General features: G+C 38.6%; 1 protein-coding gene across 4 annotated transcripts in view; it reads left to right on the top strand.

Annotated features, from left to right (window-relative positions):
* dync2h1 (dynein cytoplasmic 2 heavy chain 1) overlaps positions 1-21,316 on the top strand; it is a 99,831-nt gene that overhangs the window by 33,496 nt on the left and 45,019 nt on the right. For 3 of the 4 annotated variants that reach the window (XM_077540644.1, XM_077540643.1, XM_077540646.1), the window contains 29 exons: positions 47-171; positions 393-641; positions 727-835; positions 930-1,043; positions 1,402-1,544; positions 1,683-1,755; positions 2,846-3,006; positions 3,144-3,281; positions 4,037-4,150; positions 4,238-4,398; positions 4,645-4,768; positions 4,852-4,973; positions 6,471-6,557; positions 7,577-7,703; positions 9,424-9,565; positions 9,686-9,795; positions 10,075-10,095; positions 10,359-10,457; positions 10,909-11,032; positions 11,832-11,995; positions 12,099-12,218; positions 13,803-13,937; positions 14,722-14,865; positions 15,728-15,817; positions 16,872-16,937; positions 17,064-17,114; positions 17,219-17,272; positions 17,515-17,646; positions 18,003-18,075. In XM_077540644.1, the coding sequence (XP_077396770.1) occupies positions 47-171; positions 393-641; positions 727-835; positions 930-1,043; positions 1,402-1,544; positions 1,683-1,755; positions 2,846-3,006; positions 3,144-3,281; positions 4,037-4,150; positions 4,238-4,398; positions 4,645-4,768; positions 4,852-4,973; positions 6,471-6,557; positions 7,577-7,703; positions 9,424-9,565; positions 9,686-9,795; positions 10,075-10,095; positions 10,359-10,457; positions 10,909-11,032; positions 11,832-11,995; positions 12,099-12,218; positions 13,803-13,937; positions 14,722-14,865; positions 15,728-15,817; positions 16,872-16,937; positions 17,064-17,114; positions 17,219-17,272; positions 17,515-17,646; positions 18,003-18,075 (3,372 nt within the window). The remainder of the gene's footprint in view (positions 1-46; positions 172-392; positions 642-726; positions 836-929; positions 1,044-1,401; positions 1,545-1,682; positions 1,756-2,845; positions 3,007-3,143; positions 3,282-4,036; positions 4,151-4,237; positions 4,399-4,644; positions 4,769-4,851; positions 4,974-6,470; positions 6,558-7,576; positions 7,704-9,423; positions 9,566-9,685; positions 9,796-10,074; positions 10,096-10,358; positions 10,458-10,908; positions 11,033-11,831; positions 11,996-12,098; positions 12,219-13,802; positions 13,938-14,721; positions 14,866-15,727; positions 15,818-16,871; positions 16,938-17,063; positions 17,115-17,218; positions 17,273-17,514; positions 17,647-18,002; positions 18,076-21,316) is intronic. The other variant, XM_077540645.1, reaches the window with a different exon arrangement.

The following is a 21,316-nucleotide window of genomic DNA, read 5'->3' as shown; positions in this document are numbered from 1 at the left end:
ATGTGCACACATTAGACTAGTGACAGTTGTTTCTCCCCATGCGCAGATGGTTTCTATGTAACATGGGGAGTCTCTGAGGGGGTTGTAATGACTCCGGGCCAGTCTCTGCCTCCTCATGGTAAACAACTGGGACGTCTGGATTCTTCTGACCTCAAGCAAGTCATTCAGAAGGTACACAACAATATGTTGGATTGTTTTCTTTGAATTCAAAGTTAAATGCATAACTTACAATGCTCACATTTTTTTTTTTTTCCAAATAATTTCACTTACTGTATATGTAACATTTTGAGAGCGATTGATTTATTAGTTTTTTGTTTCTCCATCTGAGTTTTGTTGTGTTTGTCAGTGTATGTGTTGGAAAATGATTTTCCCCATGTTTGTTCCCTCTCTAGGGACTAGCGCTGTATAGTCGTGATAACAGAGAGCTGGACCTCCTCCTTTTTTGGGAAGTGTGCGACTTTGTGTCCAGGCTGGATCGCGTGCTGAGCCGGCCCGGTGGCTCTCTGCTCCTGGCGGGTCGGAGTGGTGTCGGGCGGCACACAGCCACATTTCTGGTGTCACACATGCATGGATACTCCCTGTTTACGCCAAAGATCTCTCGTTGTTATTCGCTGAAGCATTTTAAGAATGATCTCAGGACGGTATGTGTGATTTTCATTCAAGATTTTGTCATCCTAGTTACTGTCGAATGCACTCTTTATGATTTACACGTTAATATGTGCACAGGTGATGCAGTTGGCTGGAATAGAAGGGCAGCAGGTTGTCTTCCTGTTAGAGGACTATCAGTTTGTCCATTCTGCTTTCTTGGAGATGGTCAATAGCCTGCTCTCATCCGGTATGCGTTTTCCTTTTATAAGGAATGATCTAAGTTTGACATGATTGCACATTTTAGAATTGAAATTTACAACCTGTGTTGAATGTGTTTTAAGGTGAAGTTCCTGGACTATACACCCCAGAAGAACTGGAGCCTCTTCTTTCTTCCCTCAAAGACTCGGCTTCCCAGGATGGTTTTACTGGACCCCTATACAACTACTTCTCTTTCAGTTAGTATGCTGCATTTATCTGTCATTCTTTTGTACTCCCTGTGCGTATGTGTCTCCATATCTCATTTTCTTCTTATAGAGCAATGTACCATTGAAATGCTGCAGGGTCAACTAAGGTTGAATTTGTTGCCAGATAATTTATTCAATAGCTTAATGTTAAAGTCAAACCACTAAAAAGCCTCCTGACAGCTTATTATTCAGGTCTGCTAGATAATTACATTTATAGGGACAATATTACGAGCATCATGAGACAAACGTGCTACCTATAGTGTCACTTGTGGTCTCAATTTTGTAAGGAAAGGCTTTTATGGTAATATTATACTCTCTTTCTCATCTTTCCGTGTCACATCTCTGTTAGGAATCCAGCAGAATCTTCACATTGTTCTAATCATGGACTGTTCAAACCCCAACTTCACAATCAGCTGTGAGAGCAATCCAGCTTTTTACCGCAAGTGTTCTGTCCAGTGGATGGAAGGATGGTCTGAGAGTAGCATGAAGAAGGTCAGGTGGTTTTCACTATTTTTTGTGAATATTTCTAAACACGTTGATTGAATTTAACATATTCTGTACCATGTATTTGTTTAGATGCAATTATTATATGCATCATGTGCACGTTTACATAAAATTGTGTTTTGTCAGATTCCCGATCTATTACTCGCAAAGGCAAACACCGAAGGCGAAAAGAATGAAGGTGAAAAGAAAGCAAGGACAGGTATTAATCATTTTCAAGATTAATTTTCATTTTATTTCAATTTTACATAGCATCGAATCTTGAGACTAACGGAATAACTGACTCCATAGACAAAAAGAAACATGCAGTAGGGCTGTTTGCTCATCTTCAGAAAGCAATTGTGATTTATTGATCGGCAAATTGAAACACTATGGAATTAAGGATATGACATTGAATTAGCTCAGAGGCTACAAGTACATAAAGAATGTGAGTAATCGGACCGAAAATGTTAATCTGTAAGTGGGTATGTGTAATTGGGTAATTCGTTCATCACGTATGTTGAGTATTTATATTTTTAACTACTGTTTACTTTGCTATTGTTTTCAACTGTGTGTTTGTATTTCCATAATTACTGTATTTTGATTTGAAATTAACTTCCTGTGACTTCATGGCAAGCAGTTACAATTGGATTATTATTATTATTATTATTATTATTATTATTATTATTATTATTATTATTTTAATATTCAGGAGAAAGAGATGTAGCTGGATTTGTTTAGTACTATGCATCAACTTCCAAACTATTAACTGTAACTTTCTTCGGATATAGTGATCCACCTACAAAAACATTTTTGTTATTCTTATTCTTATTATTATTACATTTACTGTGTTATTTCATCAGTCAGGGAGGCACGTTGGTTGAGTGGTTAGCACGTCCGCCCCCCAGTTCTGAGGGCTCCGGTTCGAGTTCAGGCTCCGGCCTTCCTGGGTGGAGTTTGCATGTTCTCCCCGTGCCCGCGTGGGTCTTCTCCGGGTACTCCGGTCTCCTCCCACTTCCAAAGACATGCATAGCAGTTTAATTGGGCACTCCGAATTGTCCCTAGGTGTGCTTGTAAATGTGGATGGTTGTTCGTCTCTGTGTGCCCTGCGATTGGCTGGCAACCAGTCCAGGGTGTCCCCCGCCTACTGCCCAAAGCCAGCTGAGATAGGCTCCAGCGCCCCCAGCGACCCTTGTGAGGAATAAGCGGTCAAGAAAATGGATGGATGGATTTCATCAGTCCATAAATCTGAATGTTGTTAATTTGTCCTTTCCTCTTTTGTTATGTTGGGACGTGTTATGATGTGTGTTTAGAATCTGGACAGGAAGATGTGAGCCGTCTGTTTCTGATGGTCCATGAGTCATGTCGGGAACATGGTGCAACACCGAGCCAGTATATGGCCTTTCTACACCTTTACAATGCAATTTATAGCAGGAAGCAGATGCAGCTTACAACGAGACAACAGCATCTGCAGGTAATGAATGCAATGTTGCTATAAGCTTGTTTAGCAACACAGTTACAGAGACATGTTGCTTGTTTTCTCCTGCTGCTATTAATACCAGACTGGCTGTTAATATGAAAAGTAGAAATGACCCTGGCTTGTGTTTGCAGGCTGGTGTGTCTAAACTTAATGAAGCCAAGGCACTCGTGGATGAGTTGAAGAGGCGGGCTGCAGAGCAGAGTGTGCTGCTGAAGACTAAACAACAGGAGGCCGATTCAGCTCTGCAGGAAATCACCTCATCTATGCAGGTATATCATTTGATTGGATTTATATTGTCGTTTGCAAATTGTCCACTGAGTGGCAGGCAGGATGGCGGTCTTGGTGAAATATGTCTTTCATTGTCCTCCATGACGTATAAGGCCTGTTCTCCTCATCTTATTTGCATATCTCTTGCATTTCCTAGTGGTGTTCCCTTTTCCAGCTGTGAAGACCATAGTCACTGAGCAAAAATGTACTTTTGTTTGTTTCATTTGTTCTCTCTGTGGATATACATAATTTGGAATATTATTCAGTTTTTGACGAATTGCGATGGAAGAAAAGTGTCAGTAGTTTGATCTCTGTTGCCAATTTACAGTATTCATAGATTGTTGAAGGGGAGAAATTTGAACTAGTTTTGATGTCAGTAATGTTTTTTTTGTTTTGTTTTGTTTTAAGAAAGGCTTGGCCAAGATGGAAGCATGAATGTAGCATGGCCCCGTGCAAGGAAAATTTAATTTTTAGAAGCAAAACAGAAAATGAGGCTTTCAAATCTGGTAGGTGGGAAGACGATGTAATCAATGAAAAGGTTAGCCTTGGACAAGGGTGAGGTGCAATTGCAGTGACATAATAATTACAGGTACATTCCTCATTCTGATAATTTTCTTTTCATTTCCTTTGTCTACATTTAAAAGTGGTGGTTTTATATAATTTAAATCTCAGTGCGTGGCTGTCACAATCAAATGTGCTTCAGACCCCAATTTAATCAACCAAAAATAAACCTAGCTCATAATTGCTGGCCCTGCAGAATGCCAGTGACCAGAAGGCAGAGATGGAAAAGATTCAAGCAAGAATGGCTCAAGAAGTGTCCAAGATAGAAGAGCGGAAAGGGAAAATTGATGATGAACTGAAGGAAGTAAAGGTAGGCTGTCTGCTTGATTTGTCAAGAGCTACCCTCCTCCACGACTTGGGCACATTCACATACATTTCCTTTCTTTCTTTCCTAAAGCCTTTGGTAGATGAGGCGAAGCAAGCAGTGGGAAACATCAAGCCCGAAGCTCTGTCTGAGATCCGCTCTCTCCGCATGCCACCTGATGTCATCAGGGACATCCTGGAGGGGGTCCTGAGACTGATGGGCACCTTTGACACCTCCTGGGTCAACATGAAGAGGTGAGCTAAGGTAGAGGTACGAGGAACAGTATTAAGGATACACACAGAGCAAACGATAGGAAGGAAATGACAGGTTTAACTTTTGGGACTAATTAAACTAATGAATACGTTACACTTCTTGAATAATAAAACAGCTGCCTCGAGCTCAAGGCGTGAACATGCTAGCTGCTCTACAACTGTCCTAAGAAATAATATATGAGAAAAAAGTGAATAATTGTATTATTTGTTTTCCATCCTAATCCTTAGCTTCCTAGCTAAGCGCGGCGTGAGGGAGGACATAGTTACGTTCGAGGCCAGGAACATCACCCCGGAGATTCGCCAGAGTGTGGAAGAGCTGCTCAACAGGAATAAGGCTTCCTTTGACCCCAAGGTCAGGTGGCCCCTATATACAAGTAAATTTATGACTGATTAACATATAGTGTTGTTTATGACGTGTGATCCTGTCATGGACAGAATGCAAAACGTGCAAGTGCAGCAGCTGCCCCTCTGGCTGCCTGGGTCAAAGCCAATGTTCAGTACGCCCAAGTCCTACAGAGAATAGAGCCTCTTGAGCGAGAGCAGGCTGGACTAATGGAGTGAGTACACACACATGCACATATACACCTACTCACACATACTACCGACAATCCCATAGGTTAAGGATATACCTTAGACACAGCAGCTCATTTCATATGACGTCATCATTACACTTTGAGGCTGATTTACTTGAGGTTCCACTCACTTTTTGAAAGACCAGCAAAAATTATTGTGATATATTCATTCAGCAAAGCAATTTTGGAGCTTCCACAGTCAGGAATGACTTGATGGCAGTCACAAGAAGGAGTCATGCCATATTGCCCATCACAAAATCCTTTTCATCTCTGCATTTTCTTGTCACAATCATTTTTAATGCACTGTGACATTGCTGCTGACCTGAAGTTGACTGTTCTAAGTTTTTAATCCAGTGTTAGGCAGAATGGGTACTTACATCCACTTGCCACACTATGAGTATGGTCCATTTAGATAGCTTAAAGGGATCGTTCGGCTTTTTTAACATGAATCTCAATTTGATCCTCACCTCCCGTGTGTGCGATCAGCACTGACTTACCCCTGACAACGTTCGGTGACACCAGTTCTGGTCCGGCGTTGGACGAGAGGTAAATAGTCCAGCAAGCTGGCTGGGGTCTCGGAAATAAAGCGTTTTTCTTCTAAAAACTATTTGTTTTCAAAAGCGTGATACATTTCCATCACAATACTCTTTTCTGAATAAAGTCAGACGCCATTACCGCCAGCCACTACTTTTCTGTTCGTTCGTATCACTGCGCGGCGCCTTGTAGAACGCTAACCGACGCACTGCAGCCAGCTAGCTGATACTTCCGCCGAAAAGGCAAACAACTTCAGACTTTATTCAACAAATAGTTTTTAGAAGAAAAACGCTTTATTTCCGAGACCCCAGCCAGCTTGCTGGACTATTTTCCTCTCGTCCAACGCCGAACTAGAACGCGTGTCACAGAACGCTGTCAGGGGTAAGTCAGTGCTGATCGCACACAGGGGAGGTGAGGATCAAATTGAGATTCATGTTAAAAAAGCCGAACGATCCCTTTAATATTCCGTTGAAACAATTTATAAAGCTGGCAATACTGGCGAATCTCTTCACACAAGTGCTCCTCAAAGCATGCGACCATTGTTGTTGTTCCTTGCTTTGCAAATGCGGGATTGGCAGGCTTATGTGTTCGTATTGCATGGCCACAAAAAATAAGTTGCACACGGTGTGCAGACCCGTTTGCGGGTGGATGGTGAGATTGATATCAACACACCCACCAACAGCATGTGTCAGAGTGAACACACAATTTAGCACCTGCTATTAGGAATTTCTGTAAATCAGGCCAATAAACTAATGGGGATGAATACGTGCTGAACCACTTACTAATGTTAATAGTTAGGTGGACTTTTTCATTGTATTTTATGTCATGACTTACAATTAAGACGACTTGCTACCTACTGACTTTTAAACAGCCCCAGGACACATTCTTTAATTTTTTGCTTGTCAGATTTGCTTCATGTTGATAACATTGTTTATTGTGCTTGTCCAGCAACCTGAGGAAAACGGAAAGTCGAAGGAATAAGCTTGAGAGCCTGCTCAACTCTGTTGGAGACAAGGTTAATGAACTCAAAGAGAAGTATGAACCTTCTTTAATTTCCTTTTATATTTTCAGCCTTGGTTGTTTCAAATTTGTTAATAAATGTTGACAACTTGGTCGAAGGTTTATGATTGATTGTATGTTTCTGCCTTTGAGGGAACCATTTTAGGAAGGCAAGCATGAATTAATTCATGGTTTGAAGACATGGTTTGAATTTGTAGAATCATGTCTGACCTAAACCTCATAAAAACCAAAGTAAGGACCTCGAAATGAGATTAAACAGAAAAAAAAATCTGATGTAAAACAGTATTAGAGTACAGTGTTGCTAAGCTAATGTTAAAGCTTGAGCACAAGGACTCAATCACACTTGTCGTGCAATACGCCACATAATCTCTTACACCCTCACCTTTGGGAAATTGACTTTGACGACATCAGGAGTAACTGACTGTTTAGCATCTTCCTCAAGGTTCTAGTCATCATGTTGGCAAGATGCCCATTGTACACCTCAGCCTGCCATCCTTGAACACATTTGTTGTTACTGTCTGTTTACTGACAGTCTATTATTGTCATCAAGGATATAAACAATCAGGGCTGCTTGAAGGGCAGATCTACTCCCGCTCTCTTAAAATGTCCTGGACCATGATGATTGCAATCAGGTTAAAGGTCAATAACATACTGCATATATCAATGTGACTCTATTATCTCTTTTTGGCATTCCTGTATCCTTACAATGTGCTTTTCAACAAGATACATATCAGTCATATGTGTTTCATATCACCTCCCTCCTTTCCTTCTTGAGGTTTCCTATAAGTGCAACAAATATGTTTTTGTATTGCCTCATCCTAAAGAACTATAAGTATGGTTTGTTTAATAATAAATGTAAGTAGAGAATGTACCCAAATATTACATACAGTAAATATGCACAATCGATTCAGATCTAATACAAGAGCTGTCTGATTTCTTAAATATCCATTTTATTCAAAATATTTTGATACATTTGGATTATATTTGATTTATTATATATATATTGCCTTAATGACAGTTTTTCTTTCTGGCAGGTTTCAGTGTCACACTGCAGAGGCAGCTAAGCTGGAGGCTGAGGTGACAAAAGCTCAGGACACAATCAATGCTGCCCAGCAACTGATTTCCCAACTGGATGGAGAACACAAGCGGTGGAATACACAGGTTGGGTGAAGTATTGATACTGCTGTTACTATTATGGCCATTTTGTAGTAAAATTGAAACACAAAAAAAGCTTTATGTTGACAAAGGAATTGGGTCCTGCTGTCTCAGGTCACTTTTTTTGGCTGTTTAACTTCTTTCGACAGCATCTCTCTGGTGTTAATTAAAACACTCCATCTCCTCCTGACACAGCAACACATTAATTCCGTCGCACTCTCAACATTCCTCAACATTTGCTCCATAGAAACACTTCACTGCCTTCTTGCTTTTCTCTTAACCTGACACAGACACATGTATGTTCATTTCATTTATTTGTTTTAAAGCAGAGTAAAACAAAACATCTTATAGATGCAAGAAGCCATATAATAGTGCAAATGCGTAAATAAATAATAAAAAAAAGATCAATGCAAAAAAAAAAAAAGCCATGTCCACTATCAACAAAATAAGTTCTATATGTACTACTCAAAAAAGGAGTGGGGAGCAAAGGTTGGAGTAAGTCACATGTGGAAGTCTCAAGTAATTCCCATTTTATTGACGGAAAAAAAAAAAAAACTCAAGGAAATCCAGTCAAGTCATTATTTTGTTCAAGCAATACAGTCTTGCTCGAGTCAAAAAATTTTAAGTAATGTTTCTTTTCACTTATCATAACGCTAAATACTGTTTATTTATGCCTTAAAAATTAAATACTGTAACTTTATTTCGAACCAAGTTAGACAATTTCCAAATGTTTTTTCACCATTAGTGTGACCTATGGTAAATGGGTTTTCACTTGATCATAATGCAGTGGTCCAATAATACAGCAGACCTGTATAATGCGGCTGGCACATCTTCGGCACCAACGACTGTTTTCCACTCATTATGCAGGCATACGTCTTCATACCTTTTTTTTTTTTTCTTTCTTTCCACAACTGACTGCTATCAACGCCGCTTCACTTCTTTTGCATTCAACGCTTGGTATCTATACTTTAGTTGCACAGACACTACTTTTAGAGTGCACATTACTTCATCTAGTTATTAAACGGGGGTGAGGGGTGTTTGCATTGCAACAGTCGAAACCAAACCCAACCCATTGTTATGTTACTTAGCTCTAACAATGACTTAATTTGTATTGGTCCCAAACCAGTTTTCGTATTACTAGCTAAGCTTTACCTTATCTCTCTTTGTTGGTTTTGTAGTGACTAATGAAGTTAGATGGCCTTGTGTTTTTATTCTCGAGTGTGGCTGGACAGGGCAGATCCAATTTGGACACTTGCTAAAAACAGTGTGGGCAGTCAGCTCTAAAAATCAAATCTTTGGAGGAATCCAATTGGAATCAGATATGCCTGCAGTCTGAACGCAGCCATTTGCAACACTTTAGATTGGTCAATAAAAATAACACCCACACGTGTGGGCAGGCCATTTGTATAGATTTGTGAAAAATATTAAATTTACCAAATTGTGACAGGGATTTACGACCCGACTTTAGCAGTATGTAAATAGTGTATTTTGCAAAAAGTTAGAATGTCACATTATGAGAAACTTGGTATCTATGTAGTGCATTATTAATAGAACTTGAGGTGACAACCTTTGGCCACAGTATTAGATTTGCATGGCAAATTAAAATACTATGATAATAGAAAACAAGAACAATTGTATCTTTGGCTCCAGCTACCTTCGCCATTGATATGCATTATCTTGACTTTTTCCGGAATTATCCCTTCTTGTTCCTCTTTCTCTCCATCAGATGTTGGAGATAAAGAATGAGTTAGATACACTCCCTGTGAGGGCGATGCTTGCCGCAGCCTTCATTACGTATTTGTCTGCAGCCCCTGAAGATCGTCGTCGACATTGTCTGGAAACCTGGATGGCTCAATCTAGACTGCAAAGTAAATGTGCTTTTGACAACAGTTTGATGGCTTGTTTATGAAAGAATAGGGAACACTCAGTTGTATTTGATGGGCAAAACGCATCACAATCTTGATTTATGGGCATCTTTGTTTGTATAGAGTTTGAATTCAGGTCATTCCTGTCACTGGAGAGTGAACAGTTGATCTGGAAGAGTCAAGGGCTGCCGTCTGATGACCTGTCCATGGAAAACGCTATTGTCATACTACAGGTTGGGAACTAATCTAATTGTTATTCTTATCTTGGATGGTAATTTCATTTATATTGCGCTCCGTGCTCTTAGTATATACTAAATCAGTATACAGTTTTGTGGTTTTATGTTTTCTTGCTTTCTTCCCGCACTTATTCAATCACTCATCTCCACCCCTTTCTTTCATCCTTTTTTTGAATCATCATTCAGAGTATCAAACAATTGCAGTGAGCCTGTTGTCATTCATATGAACATGTTTCATCTGTGTTTGTGTTTTGTTTCTCCATTTCTGTCTTATAGATCAATGAGCTTAAGATACGGGTAAGGAGTTGCTCCATCATAGATCCAGTGTGTTTTTGTTGTTTGTGCTAATGCCGTACACTTGTGAAGTCACATAGTGCAGTGACCCAAGGAAAATATGGTATAAAAACCTAGTAATGGTTGTAATAAGACAGATGAACCATCAAAAGTAGAACGCCAATGATAATACTGATCAATAAGCATAGCAACATCCAAACCCCTATAGAGTGCAAGACATCCTAACATGACTAAACACTTGCTGATTTTTTTTCTCTTGTTCTCAGAGTGTTGCATGTCCTTTTCTCATCGACCCTTCCTCCCGAGCAACAGAGTGGCTCTGCACACATCTCAAACAAAACCGACTTGAGGTTATCAACCAACAGGTAAATACGACTTAAAGGTCAGCCGATGTCATGAACTATCAAAGATACATACCCGCAGAATTTTAAATGAACTGCAGAACATATATTATGATTGTTGTTTTAACGAACACTGTCAAATAAGTATTAAATTAACATATTTGTCACTGTATGTGTAAATTGAAGTGGTGTTAAACTGCATGGGCTCAGCTACAATGACTAATGTATGGTAAGTAGGCAACCACTTAGTAATGTGCATTAAATCCACCTACATAACTGTTGTAGTACAAAACGGGTATTACCTGTCTTATCATTATTTTTTAAATCAGGACAGATGCATATGGTCGATTGCCATTCTGTGTTTTTTTTTTTTTTTTTTTTTTTTTTTTAATATAGCTCAAGTAGTTGTTACGATGTTTCACACTTTTTTTCTACCTCTCTGATATTCATAACACATATTTGTTTGTCTATAAAGGACAGTAACTTCATGACAGCCCTGGAGCTGGCAGTCAGATTTGGAAAAACTCTCATCATTCAAGAAATGGATGGAGTGGAACCTGTACTCTATCCACTGTTGAGGAGAGACCTCATCGCGCAAGGTACAATTGCACACTGCACAAAACCGTATTTGATTATATTTTAAGGTTGTCATGTAGCATAATTTCTCTTACTATTATTTCCCTCAGATGCACCCTTTTTTTCCTTAAAATAATCCACATAATATCAATGCCCGAATTAAGAAATATTTTATACTTAGAAAATAAATCATTAAGGGTATTTTTTTATTTTATTTTTTTTTATTTTTTTTTTATTTATTTTTTTTTACTCAATAACTCATTACTATAGTCAACTGAATGTTTACAGTACTCACATCTACTGCACTTTGTCAATTAGTATTCTGATCTGTGCATGTGGTGCGTGCAGTGGACACTTTGCCAAAAACAAATACCCAGCATCCTCAGTTTTACCCAACATTTAAGTATGTGCCACATATCAGAATTTAATGCTCATTACACTTTTAGGTAATGCTAATTTGTGATAACATTGCAACTTTGCTTACTTTTGAATTTTAGTCAAGGGGCCGGAAATGGTGACGCTTCGCTTAGCCAACTGCCAAGTCATGGATGCTGAAACAGTATATATTTTACGTCAGTCAGCTCCGCTGTTTTATCACAGTGGGGTACAATTCGGATCGACCTTCCTTCAACCACATTTTTGGAAATGGGAAGCTACGGGTGGGGTGTTGACCATGGAAGGAAGGAAGCGGAAAGAAAAAGGCCATCCTGCATTAGAATTCTATTTACAGTGGCTGAAAAGTCAAGGTCATACAGTATTTGAGTTACTTTTAAGACCATATGAAGCACTGAATCCTTTTTTTTCTTTCCTTTTTGGACACAGGCCCAAGATACGTAGTACAGATCGGCGACAAGGTTATTGATTACAATGAGGACTTCCGACTCTTCTTGGCAACACGTAATCCTTCTCCCTTCATCCCCCCTGATGCTGTTTCTGTGGTTACGGAGGTCAACTTTACCACCACAAGGGCAGGCCTGCAAGGACAGGTAATCTTTTTTTTTTCCCAGCACTAAATCCTACTTTACTTTTGTCAACCTAAGCACTTTTTGTAGCAATGTCATGACAGTATAAATGTTTGTTTTTGAATAGCTTCTTGCCTTGACCATACAACATGAGAAGCCAGAATTAGAGACGGAGAAAACCAGACTGCTTCAACAAGAGGAAGACAAAAAGATTCAGCTTGCACTATTAGAAGATTCACTGTTGGAGGTACACCGTTAACAAAGAAACACACCGTTTGTTGTGCATCTTGTTTAGTGTGTACGTGTATGTTATTGTACGGTGTGTAGCAGTATTTTTTTCACACCCAGTGGGGAATCATTATATACCGTATTTTCAGACTGCATGGTGATCCGGAGTACAAGTCACACCAATCAAAAAAAATGCGTCATAAGAAGAACCCCATGAGACTTTTTTTTTTTTTTGGGGGGGGGGGGGGGGGGGGGGGGGATAGTATTTTACAAAAAACAATTCCCTTTCCGTGGGTGTGTTTTGGCAATACGCTCTGAGCACGCATTGCTTTACTCTGACCATTGGGAAATTCCGAGTCTTCAAATGTGCCGTTCGGTTAGTCGCAGGGTCCCAAAAAAGGAGTGCCGGAGTCTTGTGCGTCAGGCAGAACAAGGAAAGGAAGCAGTTCAAGCATGAGCTGCTGATTACTTCATAACATAGGTTGCATTCTGAAATTAATGGGTAGAGAGCATGCTTTGCCTCTCTGAAGACACACACACTCTCAATGTGAAAAGTTGACGGCAGCAAATAAGGCTGGAACTTCCACCACTGATTACAGATTTTTTTTGTTTTCGTTTTAGTTTAAAATAACTTACATTAACTAGAATTGTGCATTGCATTGAGGCAAAAGGTAGAATCATGGTCAGTCAGCTATTCGCTGTTGTAAATAGTACAGTACATTCTTTTGTTTTGGCCGCATGGTAGTGCTCCTAGCAAACCTGAGTCATACATGAGTTGCAATGACGACGACTTCCTCGTCTTCTTCCGTGTCTTCTTCTTCCGCTATTAAAGATGATCTGAAGTGTTGTTTCCGACAGCAAAGCGAAATATGTCTCTTTGGGAAAGAGCTCCTTTTCTACAGACTGTCGAAGAGAAGATATGAATGATTGTCCAAGATTTTGCTGTTCATTCCCTTCTTGTAAACAATCCATGTTTGTGCTCCAATCCAGTCCACTTTTCAAGTGTACTCCCAAGTATTTGAATTGTTGCACTTCACTCACCTCCCCCGCGGTGATGATGGGTTGACTGGTCCTTTTGAAGTCCACAACTCGATGAATCAGTTGATCGATCGATTGGTCATCATCAGAAGAAATACCTTAGTCTCAATACTTACAGTATTACCTGGTTTATATTTTCATTCTGCATTTTTTTTAAATGCAATTTTTGCCGGACTGGAGGTAGCTCGTGTGAAAACAAAATGTAAAGATGCTATGACAAACAGGTAGTGGTTGCCTAATTTAGCCTTAGGTCAGTACTATCTCATTCAAAAACATTTGCATACAAAGACGCTGGAAAACTTTTTATGTACGAGAAACTACACACACGGGCCATCAGTGATACAAGAAATAAGTCTTGAGATTTATTAAGGTTAGTTTAACATTCCCATGCTTCACTGCTTTCCCATTTGTTTTATCTGAATGTTTTTGTGAATGCATTTTATTTTCAGTCAGATTTAGAAAATATGTTTTGCGAATGGTTGGATAAATCTGTTATGAGACTTTTACAAGACGGCAGCACTTACTATAACAGATCTTGTTGCTCTGTCCACCCCTCCCGTATCAGACCCTGGCTACATCACAGGGGAATATTTTGGAAAATCGGGAGCTGATAGACAGTCTGAACCAGGCCAAAGCAAGCAGTGCTCTCATCCAGGAGTCACTACTGGAATCCCACCGTCTGCAAGCATCTCTGGACCAGGTACTCACATGCAGTGAAAAATGTGTCTCATGGGCAACATTCTTATCAGCCCCACCATCAAGGCCAGGCAGTTTAACTTGACATATCCTCCCTGTGTCTCAATACTTAGCTGGAACCTTGTTCAAAAGTAGACCTTGAAGATTTTCAGACAACCCTCGGGCAGCTACGTATGCAGAAGATTGGTAGTTGCTCTAAAATATCTCTGAGAAATGGGGCCAATTGTTTGCTCCCCGGACTCCTTTTTATGCGTGCAATTTCTCTCTGATTATTAAACACTATTCATCTTTGCTCATTATGTTTGGCCTTTGGGCTACGGTGGGAATAGAGGAGCGATCTTTCGCTGTTCTTGGGGAACATCTCTATCCTACCATCACCTGCACATTTTCTCAAGATGAGAAAATGTCTCTCGGGGTCCTGCTGTTTCTCAGCCACACTGTGATGGGTCGATATCAGAATTTCTCTATGCTATAGTGGCATATTTGATACAACACGAGATATAATATAAACTGTATGTAGAAGATTTTGGTTGATTCTTTTATAAATAAGATGTAACAAAACTGATACATATACAATATTGTTGATACATATATGCAATATGTAATGTTTTTTACCATACTTACAAAAATGTAGTAAATTGACTTAGAAAATCATCACAATAACAAATGCTTCCGGTTCTCCTGTGTGCCACTATACCAATTCTGCATTTTAAAGTTTTATCACTTAAAACGACAAACAAACTTCTCTGTTGAACTTTTTTTCACATGTTGTTTTGTTTGGGCTTCAGGAACGGGATGCCTATTTGCCTCTTGCGGAAAGTGCGAGCAAGATGTATTTTGTCATCACAGACCTCTCCAAGATCGACAACATGTACCGCTTCAGCCTGGCTTCATTTCTACGCCTCTTCCAAAGGGCTCTTCAGGCCAAGAAGGTGACCCAGTCGTTCACATCACTTCCTTTCAAAATAGCTTTTTTTTTTCTTAATGCAAGCACTTGTGTGGTTAGTCACACACAGGCACGAATACACGCACACACACATACAGTATCTCACAAAAGTGAGTCCACCCCTCGTAATTCTGAAGATGCTGAATTACATCTTTTCATGGGAAACACTGATGAAATGACACTTTGACGCAATAAAAAGTAGTCAGTGTACGTCTTATATAACAGTGTGCATTTGTTCTTCCCTCAAAATAACTCAAAATACAGCCATTAAACCTCTGGCAACAAAAGTGAGTACAGTACACCTTTAAGTGAAAATGCCCATTGTCTATATTTTGTATGGCCACCACTATTTTACTGCACTTAACTCTCTTTAAAAATACATAATAAACATGATAATAATAAATAATGTATTCAATGACTTGATTTTGACAGTGATCCAGAGGTTTTGATGGACACCATTGTCATATTTATGAAAAAAAATACACTGAAACACACCACACGTCAACGGACTGCAGAATGTATCTGGCTGCACCTCAATCACATTCACCAAAATTGTGCTACACTTCCCTCGTCAGTACTTAGACATGGTTCAAGCAGACGTAAAGTGAATCTACTTTCAGCAACCAAATTGTCAGATGAGCCCGGGGTGTATCCCAGCCCTCAGAACACCGAAATGTCCAGCATGGTGCGGAGTCATCTGTTAAATTGCCACACGCTAAACAAGGCTTGCACCAGCACTAAAATCAAGATGCACAGTTTGTATGCTCGAGTAGTGTGTACGAATATAGAGAGCCCCTAGTCTTCTTTTCATGTGTCATCATATTCACGTGTATTTCTGCATGCTGCAGGAAGCTGCAGATACTGAAACCAGGATCACTGCGTTGGAAGCAAGCTTGAAGAATATGGTGTATGAGTATGTCTGTCGCTCACTTTTCAAGGTAATGAAAAAACAATTGAATGAATTAAAAAAAAAAAAAACGTTTTTAATTTACATCCCTTAATTCAGAAATGAGACATTATTTCAAATTGACAATGAGATGTGCAAACAAAGTGATTATGATTCAATTCCTGGTTTGGCCCATAACATGCAAATGTCTCATTTTGATTCACTACAAATATAATCAGACTACTTTCACAAAAATTTGAGAATATGTATTGTTGAGAGGTTGAAATTTTGAGGATTAGGACAATTTTAAATTAAACAAGGCCTCAAAATGATTAATCAATTATCGATATATCAATTAGTTATTGATTAATCATTGCACCTTCTATTGATATTGAACCTTTTGCACCAAAACAATGTATTAGTGAGCAATTTATAAACATAGGGGAAAGTATATCCAACAGATGTCGAAGCATTCAACAATCCAATAAATGCATTTTGTACAGTTATGTAATTAAGTCTTCCAATTAATACAGTAGGCAAATGTCCACCGTTGACTAAGGGTCTTTATACTCCAAAGCTCACATAGTGAATAATGCAATTCTGTTTGAATGCTAAGTTATGTGACTTTAATAGAATATCAACACTCAGGCTTTTGCTTGCAGAACTCATCTGTTGACTAAAGTCTCACACTTTTCCAAACACACGCCAGTAAGACGGCTCTGGTCAAAAGTCAGAAACAGTGGTACAACATAGTATAAAAACAGCAAAGAGACTTCACATTTTCAAGATGGTCAATTTTCCCTTCTTTGTTGAACTCAACCATGAATGCAAATGATTCAGCTCGCTGAGCTGGTAGGTATCGTTAGATCGTGTACTATTGCATTTGAGTATAGTACAAAACTGTAGCACGTATCATGTTTGTTGAATATTGTGTTAAAATATTATTTATATCAACACTAAATGAGCATTATTGTACAGATATGGGTGTTAATAATTTAATGCCCAAGGCACCGTTTCCTTTACATTTAAAAAAAATTCTTTCGCAAACAATTGTTACATACTCTTGATTGTTTTGTATTCTTCTTGCATTCACTTGTATCTTACAGGCTGACCAGTTAATGTTTGCGATTCACTTTACCAAGGGCATATACCCCGAATTATTTCAGGAAAATGTGAGTATGCTTATCAGTGTATTTTATGATGCAAACATTTTCAGTAACTCTCGGTATAAGACATTCTGGCCTATTTGAACACAAATTATTCACCAATTATCAGCTAGAATAATAATTTTCTTATAGGAATGGGAGGTCTTCATTGGCTCCATTGTCGGGGAAATTTTCAAACAAGAGGTAAGTTTTTTTTTTTTCTCTCTCTCTCTCTCTAAGTAGAACACACTGCAATCTTTTACTTTAGAATCAGCCTTCCCTCCATTTCTCCTCTTCCAACATGTCAGGAGTTCCCATCTTGGATCGATCAGGAGAGACACAGATCGGTGGCAGTTTACAAGGTAAACACTGAAACAGATTTACTCGACAAAATGCCCACAAGACTATCTTTCATACTTCTTATGAATGTAACATATCACTAGTATTGTAATATAGTATATATCTACAAATATGTGAAAGAATGTGATGATAATTGAAATCCAAATTTGTCATATTCTCTTCCAAGTATCATACAATGCAATTCTCAATTTCACATTGTAATTTTTCTTTGGGTTTAGTTACATCTGCTGTCCTTGCTTTTCAGGCTACTTTCACAGCCCTCTATCAGTCCTTGTGTTTGAGTGACTCAGACCTTTGGATGTCCTTCGCACGGAGCTCGCACTGCGAACAAGAAATTCCATCCAGCATTGCCAAGAAAATTACTCCCTTCCAGCAGGTCAGATTTCACATTTTAAATCTATATCACTAATGTAACAATTTATCTCCATTAGATGGAGAAACCGGAAGTCTATACACATTTTTGTGTATGGCCTTCTACTGTTTTGTCTCTGTTAGGTAGATATTTTCTATTTTATACTTTGTCAATATTAGGGATGTTTGACACCATTGTTTTTAGACCGATACCAGTATGAGTACTCAACTTTTGAGTAGTTACTGATACTTAGACCTAGTAGCAATACCACTAGTACTTATTATACATTAATTTCCCCCCAAAACCCATGACAGAAAGACCTATTTATACAATTGTATACCTCTTCACATCTTTTTACCCTCCTTTCATCTTCCCTGTAGCTGTTATTGGTTCAGGCAGTCAGACCTGATCGACTGCAAAGTGCCATGACAGCATTCGCCTCACAGGCATTGGGTAAGTGTTTTTAATTTCAGACTATTTTATGGCTCCAGTAGTTGATCTTAGTTATACCAGCGTCGGTATTGTCACAAATACAGCAAAGTCGCACAAGAAAATATTCTACCTAAGGAATTAGGATGAGAAGACGTTACAAAACAAAACAAAAAGTAGCACACACCAGTCTCACAGCTATAGCAAAAATAAAGGGGGAGTTGAACAACCACAACAGCAAGTTTGTCAGTTAACATTGAACATTGAATGAAGTCAGGAAGTGTATTATTAATATCAATATCCATGCAGTGATAATATACATAGTTCATGTATTGCTATAATAAAAGAAACCCTTGCCACCAGAGAAACGGTGGATTGAAAGGAGACAACAAAGAGTATTGGGACTCTGTTGCTTCCAATAGACATGTAGAAGTGCTGTAAATGTGGTTCTACATCTGCAGAAACAAATCCTGACAAAATGGAGATGACTCCAGATTGTTTTTATCGTATTTGTGTTCTTCTATGAGTCAGTCTCACCATCTTTTAGGTGGTCATTTATTGCTTTATGCTTCATTTGGCTTTTTGTTAGAGACGTTCGATATTTTTATTTATTTATTTATTTATTTTTAACGGCCCGATACAAATACAAATAGTACTCAACTCTTGAGTAGTCACTGATGCCGATACCAAGTACCGATAGCATTAGTAAGTTTGATACATAAAATTTCCCACCAAAATTAATGCTAATTTTAAAGAAAGACCTGTGTAAATTATAGCATTTTTCCATCAAATTGAAATTTGAAATTTACGGCAGTTTTCTATTTTAATTTCTAGGGGTGTCCAGATCCAATATTGATATCGGATATTGGTGAGATATCAGCCAAAAAAAGTATGGCATTATATCGGTCTACATCCAAAATCTCTGATATTTAGCACTCATGTACAAACAGTTCATTCCGGACTCTGCACCTTCTCTTCTATGTTCTCTTCTTGAGCTTGAATTTATGTAACCCAAAAATTTGGAATGGGTCATATGGGTCATATTTTCTCATAAAAATGGTTGCTGTCTACCATTCTTTGTTTGAATAGGCTCACTTGATCAAGTCTCTTCTAACCTTTAAAAAAAATAAAAAAATAAAAGCATGTATAATTCTTGCTGATATTGGATCGATATCAGTATCAGACAGTACTCTAGGCTGCAATATTGGTATCGTGCCAGAAGTGAAAAAGTTATATTGAGACAACCCCATTTGTTATGACTAGTTCCTGATTGTAATGTGGCCACAAGAAGGCGGCTATAAAATAAGGCAAGGCAGTGGCGGCTGACCTGATACCGATGCCTGATATCGGTGTTCGTCCGTGCTTCCTTTTGGTCACTATATGTTCTGTCATAATTAGGGATGTAACCATAACAACAATATCATGATATTGTGATATTAAAACTGCCACAATATTTCATCACCGCCATGTCATGATATTAAAAGCAGCGCATCTGTGGGAAAAAAAAAAAAGTCATTTTTTTTTCCATTTGTCCAATTATAGCACCCCCTGGTGGCTAGTTTTGTAGTGCAGTTTAATATTCACAAGGCATGTTTTGGCCCTTCCATGTTTAAAATCCACACAAATGGTCAGATGAAGGGAAACTTAATATGCTTGTGAAGCAAGTCAATATGTGGAGGAACTCAATGTGTGCATGCATAAGCAAGTAAGTGCCTCAATATTAAGTGTTATTAGAGTTTGTAGTTTTTTTATATGTATTGCTGTTATCTTCAATATTGTGTTTTTTTTAGTCTGAGCTATTTTTTGTTTTGTTTTTAAATTAAGTACCACTGTCACAATCACTTAAGTGCAATATTGTGACCTTTTTTTGTATCACCAACCTCCCCACAATATTGTGATAATTGTTGTATTGTGACCTTCATATCGTGCTATCGTATCGTGATGTTTGGATATCGGTACATCCCTAGTCATAATACATTTGCTGAATGCCATTTGTGTAAGTCAGTTCAACGTAAGCAATTCTACTGACACTTTCACTGATTTTTGAGAGTGTTTTGTTCTTATTTAAAATTGTGTTTTGGTTTACTATCAGACCCAGTGACCAAATGAATTTGTTATTGTGGTTGTAGAAAAAAAAAAAATCCTTGCATAAGAGGGGCAAACCATAATACCACAATTTAAAAAAACTAAACTAAAAAAAAATCAATACATCTGTGACAGTGTCAATCGAAAATTTCTATGAAAGCCAAATGTTTGCTACAGCTTTTGTATTGGAGCTTATTATGTGTACAACTGCAGCTGCAGCATTGTGTCACCAAACTTGTTGAACAGCAAGTGGGTTCACCGTTAAAGTTGCAGTCACTATTTGCAGAGTATTAGTCTTTATCCAGTACAGTGCAGATGCACTGATAACAGAACACGAATAGGGTAGAAACAGTGTGCGTATTTGTGTCTTTGGCAGTAAATCAGTATGCTAATGAGGCATGGTCTGTAATCCTCTTACAACTAATCTCACCCAATCCTTTCAGTCTAGGGCTGGCCACTGCTCGCACACAGTCATGCCTCGCTTAACTTATATGGAAATAATTTAAAAAATGTCTCTGAGTCATCTTATTTCTGAGCCTGAATTTTCATGAGACTAGACAGCGATCATATACAGTACAAATAATCTATTCTATTACAGTTATTTTTAATGTGCTTAGCAGATCTGCCTCACAGATCTGAAGTTGGGGGTTCGAATCCTGCTCCAGCTTTCCTGTGTGGACTTAGTATGTTCTTCTAGTGCTTGTGTGCGGGTTTTCTCTAGGCACTCTACTTTCTTCTCACATTTCAAAAACATGCATGCATGCATGCATGCATGCAGGTTAGTTGGTGTGGATTGTTTGTCCATGTTTGCCCTGCAATTGGCTAAGGTGTACCCCACCCAAGTCAACTGGGATAGACTCCAGCACCCCTGCAAGCCTAATGACGATCAGCAGTATAAATTAGGGATGGACTGATGTCAAGAAATGTGGAAAAGCAACTCCTAATACTCCTAACATCGGGTTGATCATACATAATCATACACTTTTTTTTTTTAACATTTGAAGCAATTATTTCTTTTTTTAGGTTCCTTTTTGGACGTACTGTTAAAAAAAAAAATCAAGGTCAATGTTGTAGTTCATCTCCTGGATGCTTGTTTGTTGCGAGAATACTGATTAACTGCCGGGAACATAGGTGGTGATCTGCATGTTTGTGCACATGCATGCGCTATAAATGCCCCCAT

This window comes from Festucalex cinctus, chromosome 13 (genome assembly GCF_051991245.1).
Source record: "Festucalex cinctus isolate MCC-2025b chromosome 13, RoL_Fcin_1.0, whole genome shotgun sequence".
Classification (NCBI taxonomy): Eukaryota; Metazoa; Chordata; class Actinopteri; order Syngnathiformes; family Syngnathidae; genus Festucalex; species Festucalex cinctus.
Note: the sequence above shows the minus strand (reverse complement) of the source record. Positions and strands in the feature narration are given on the sequence as shown.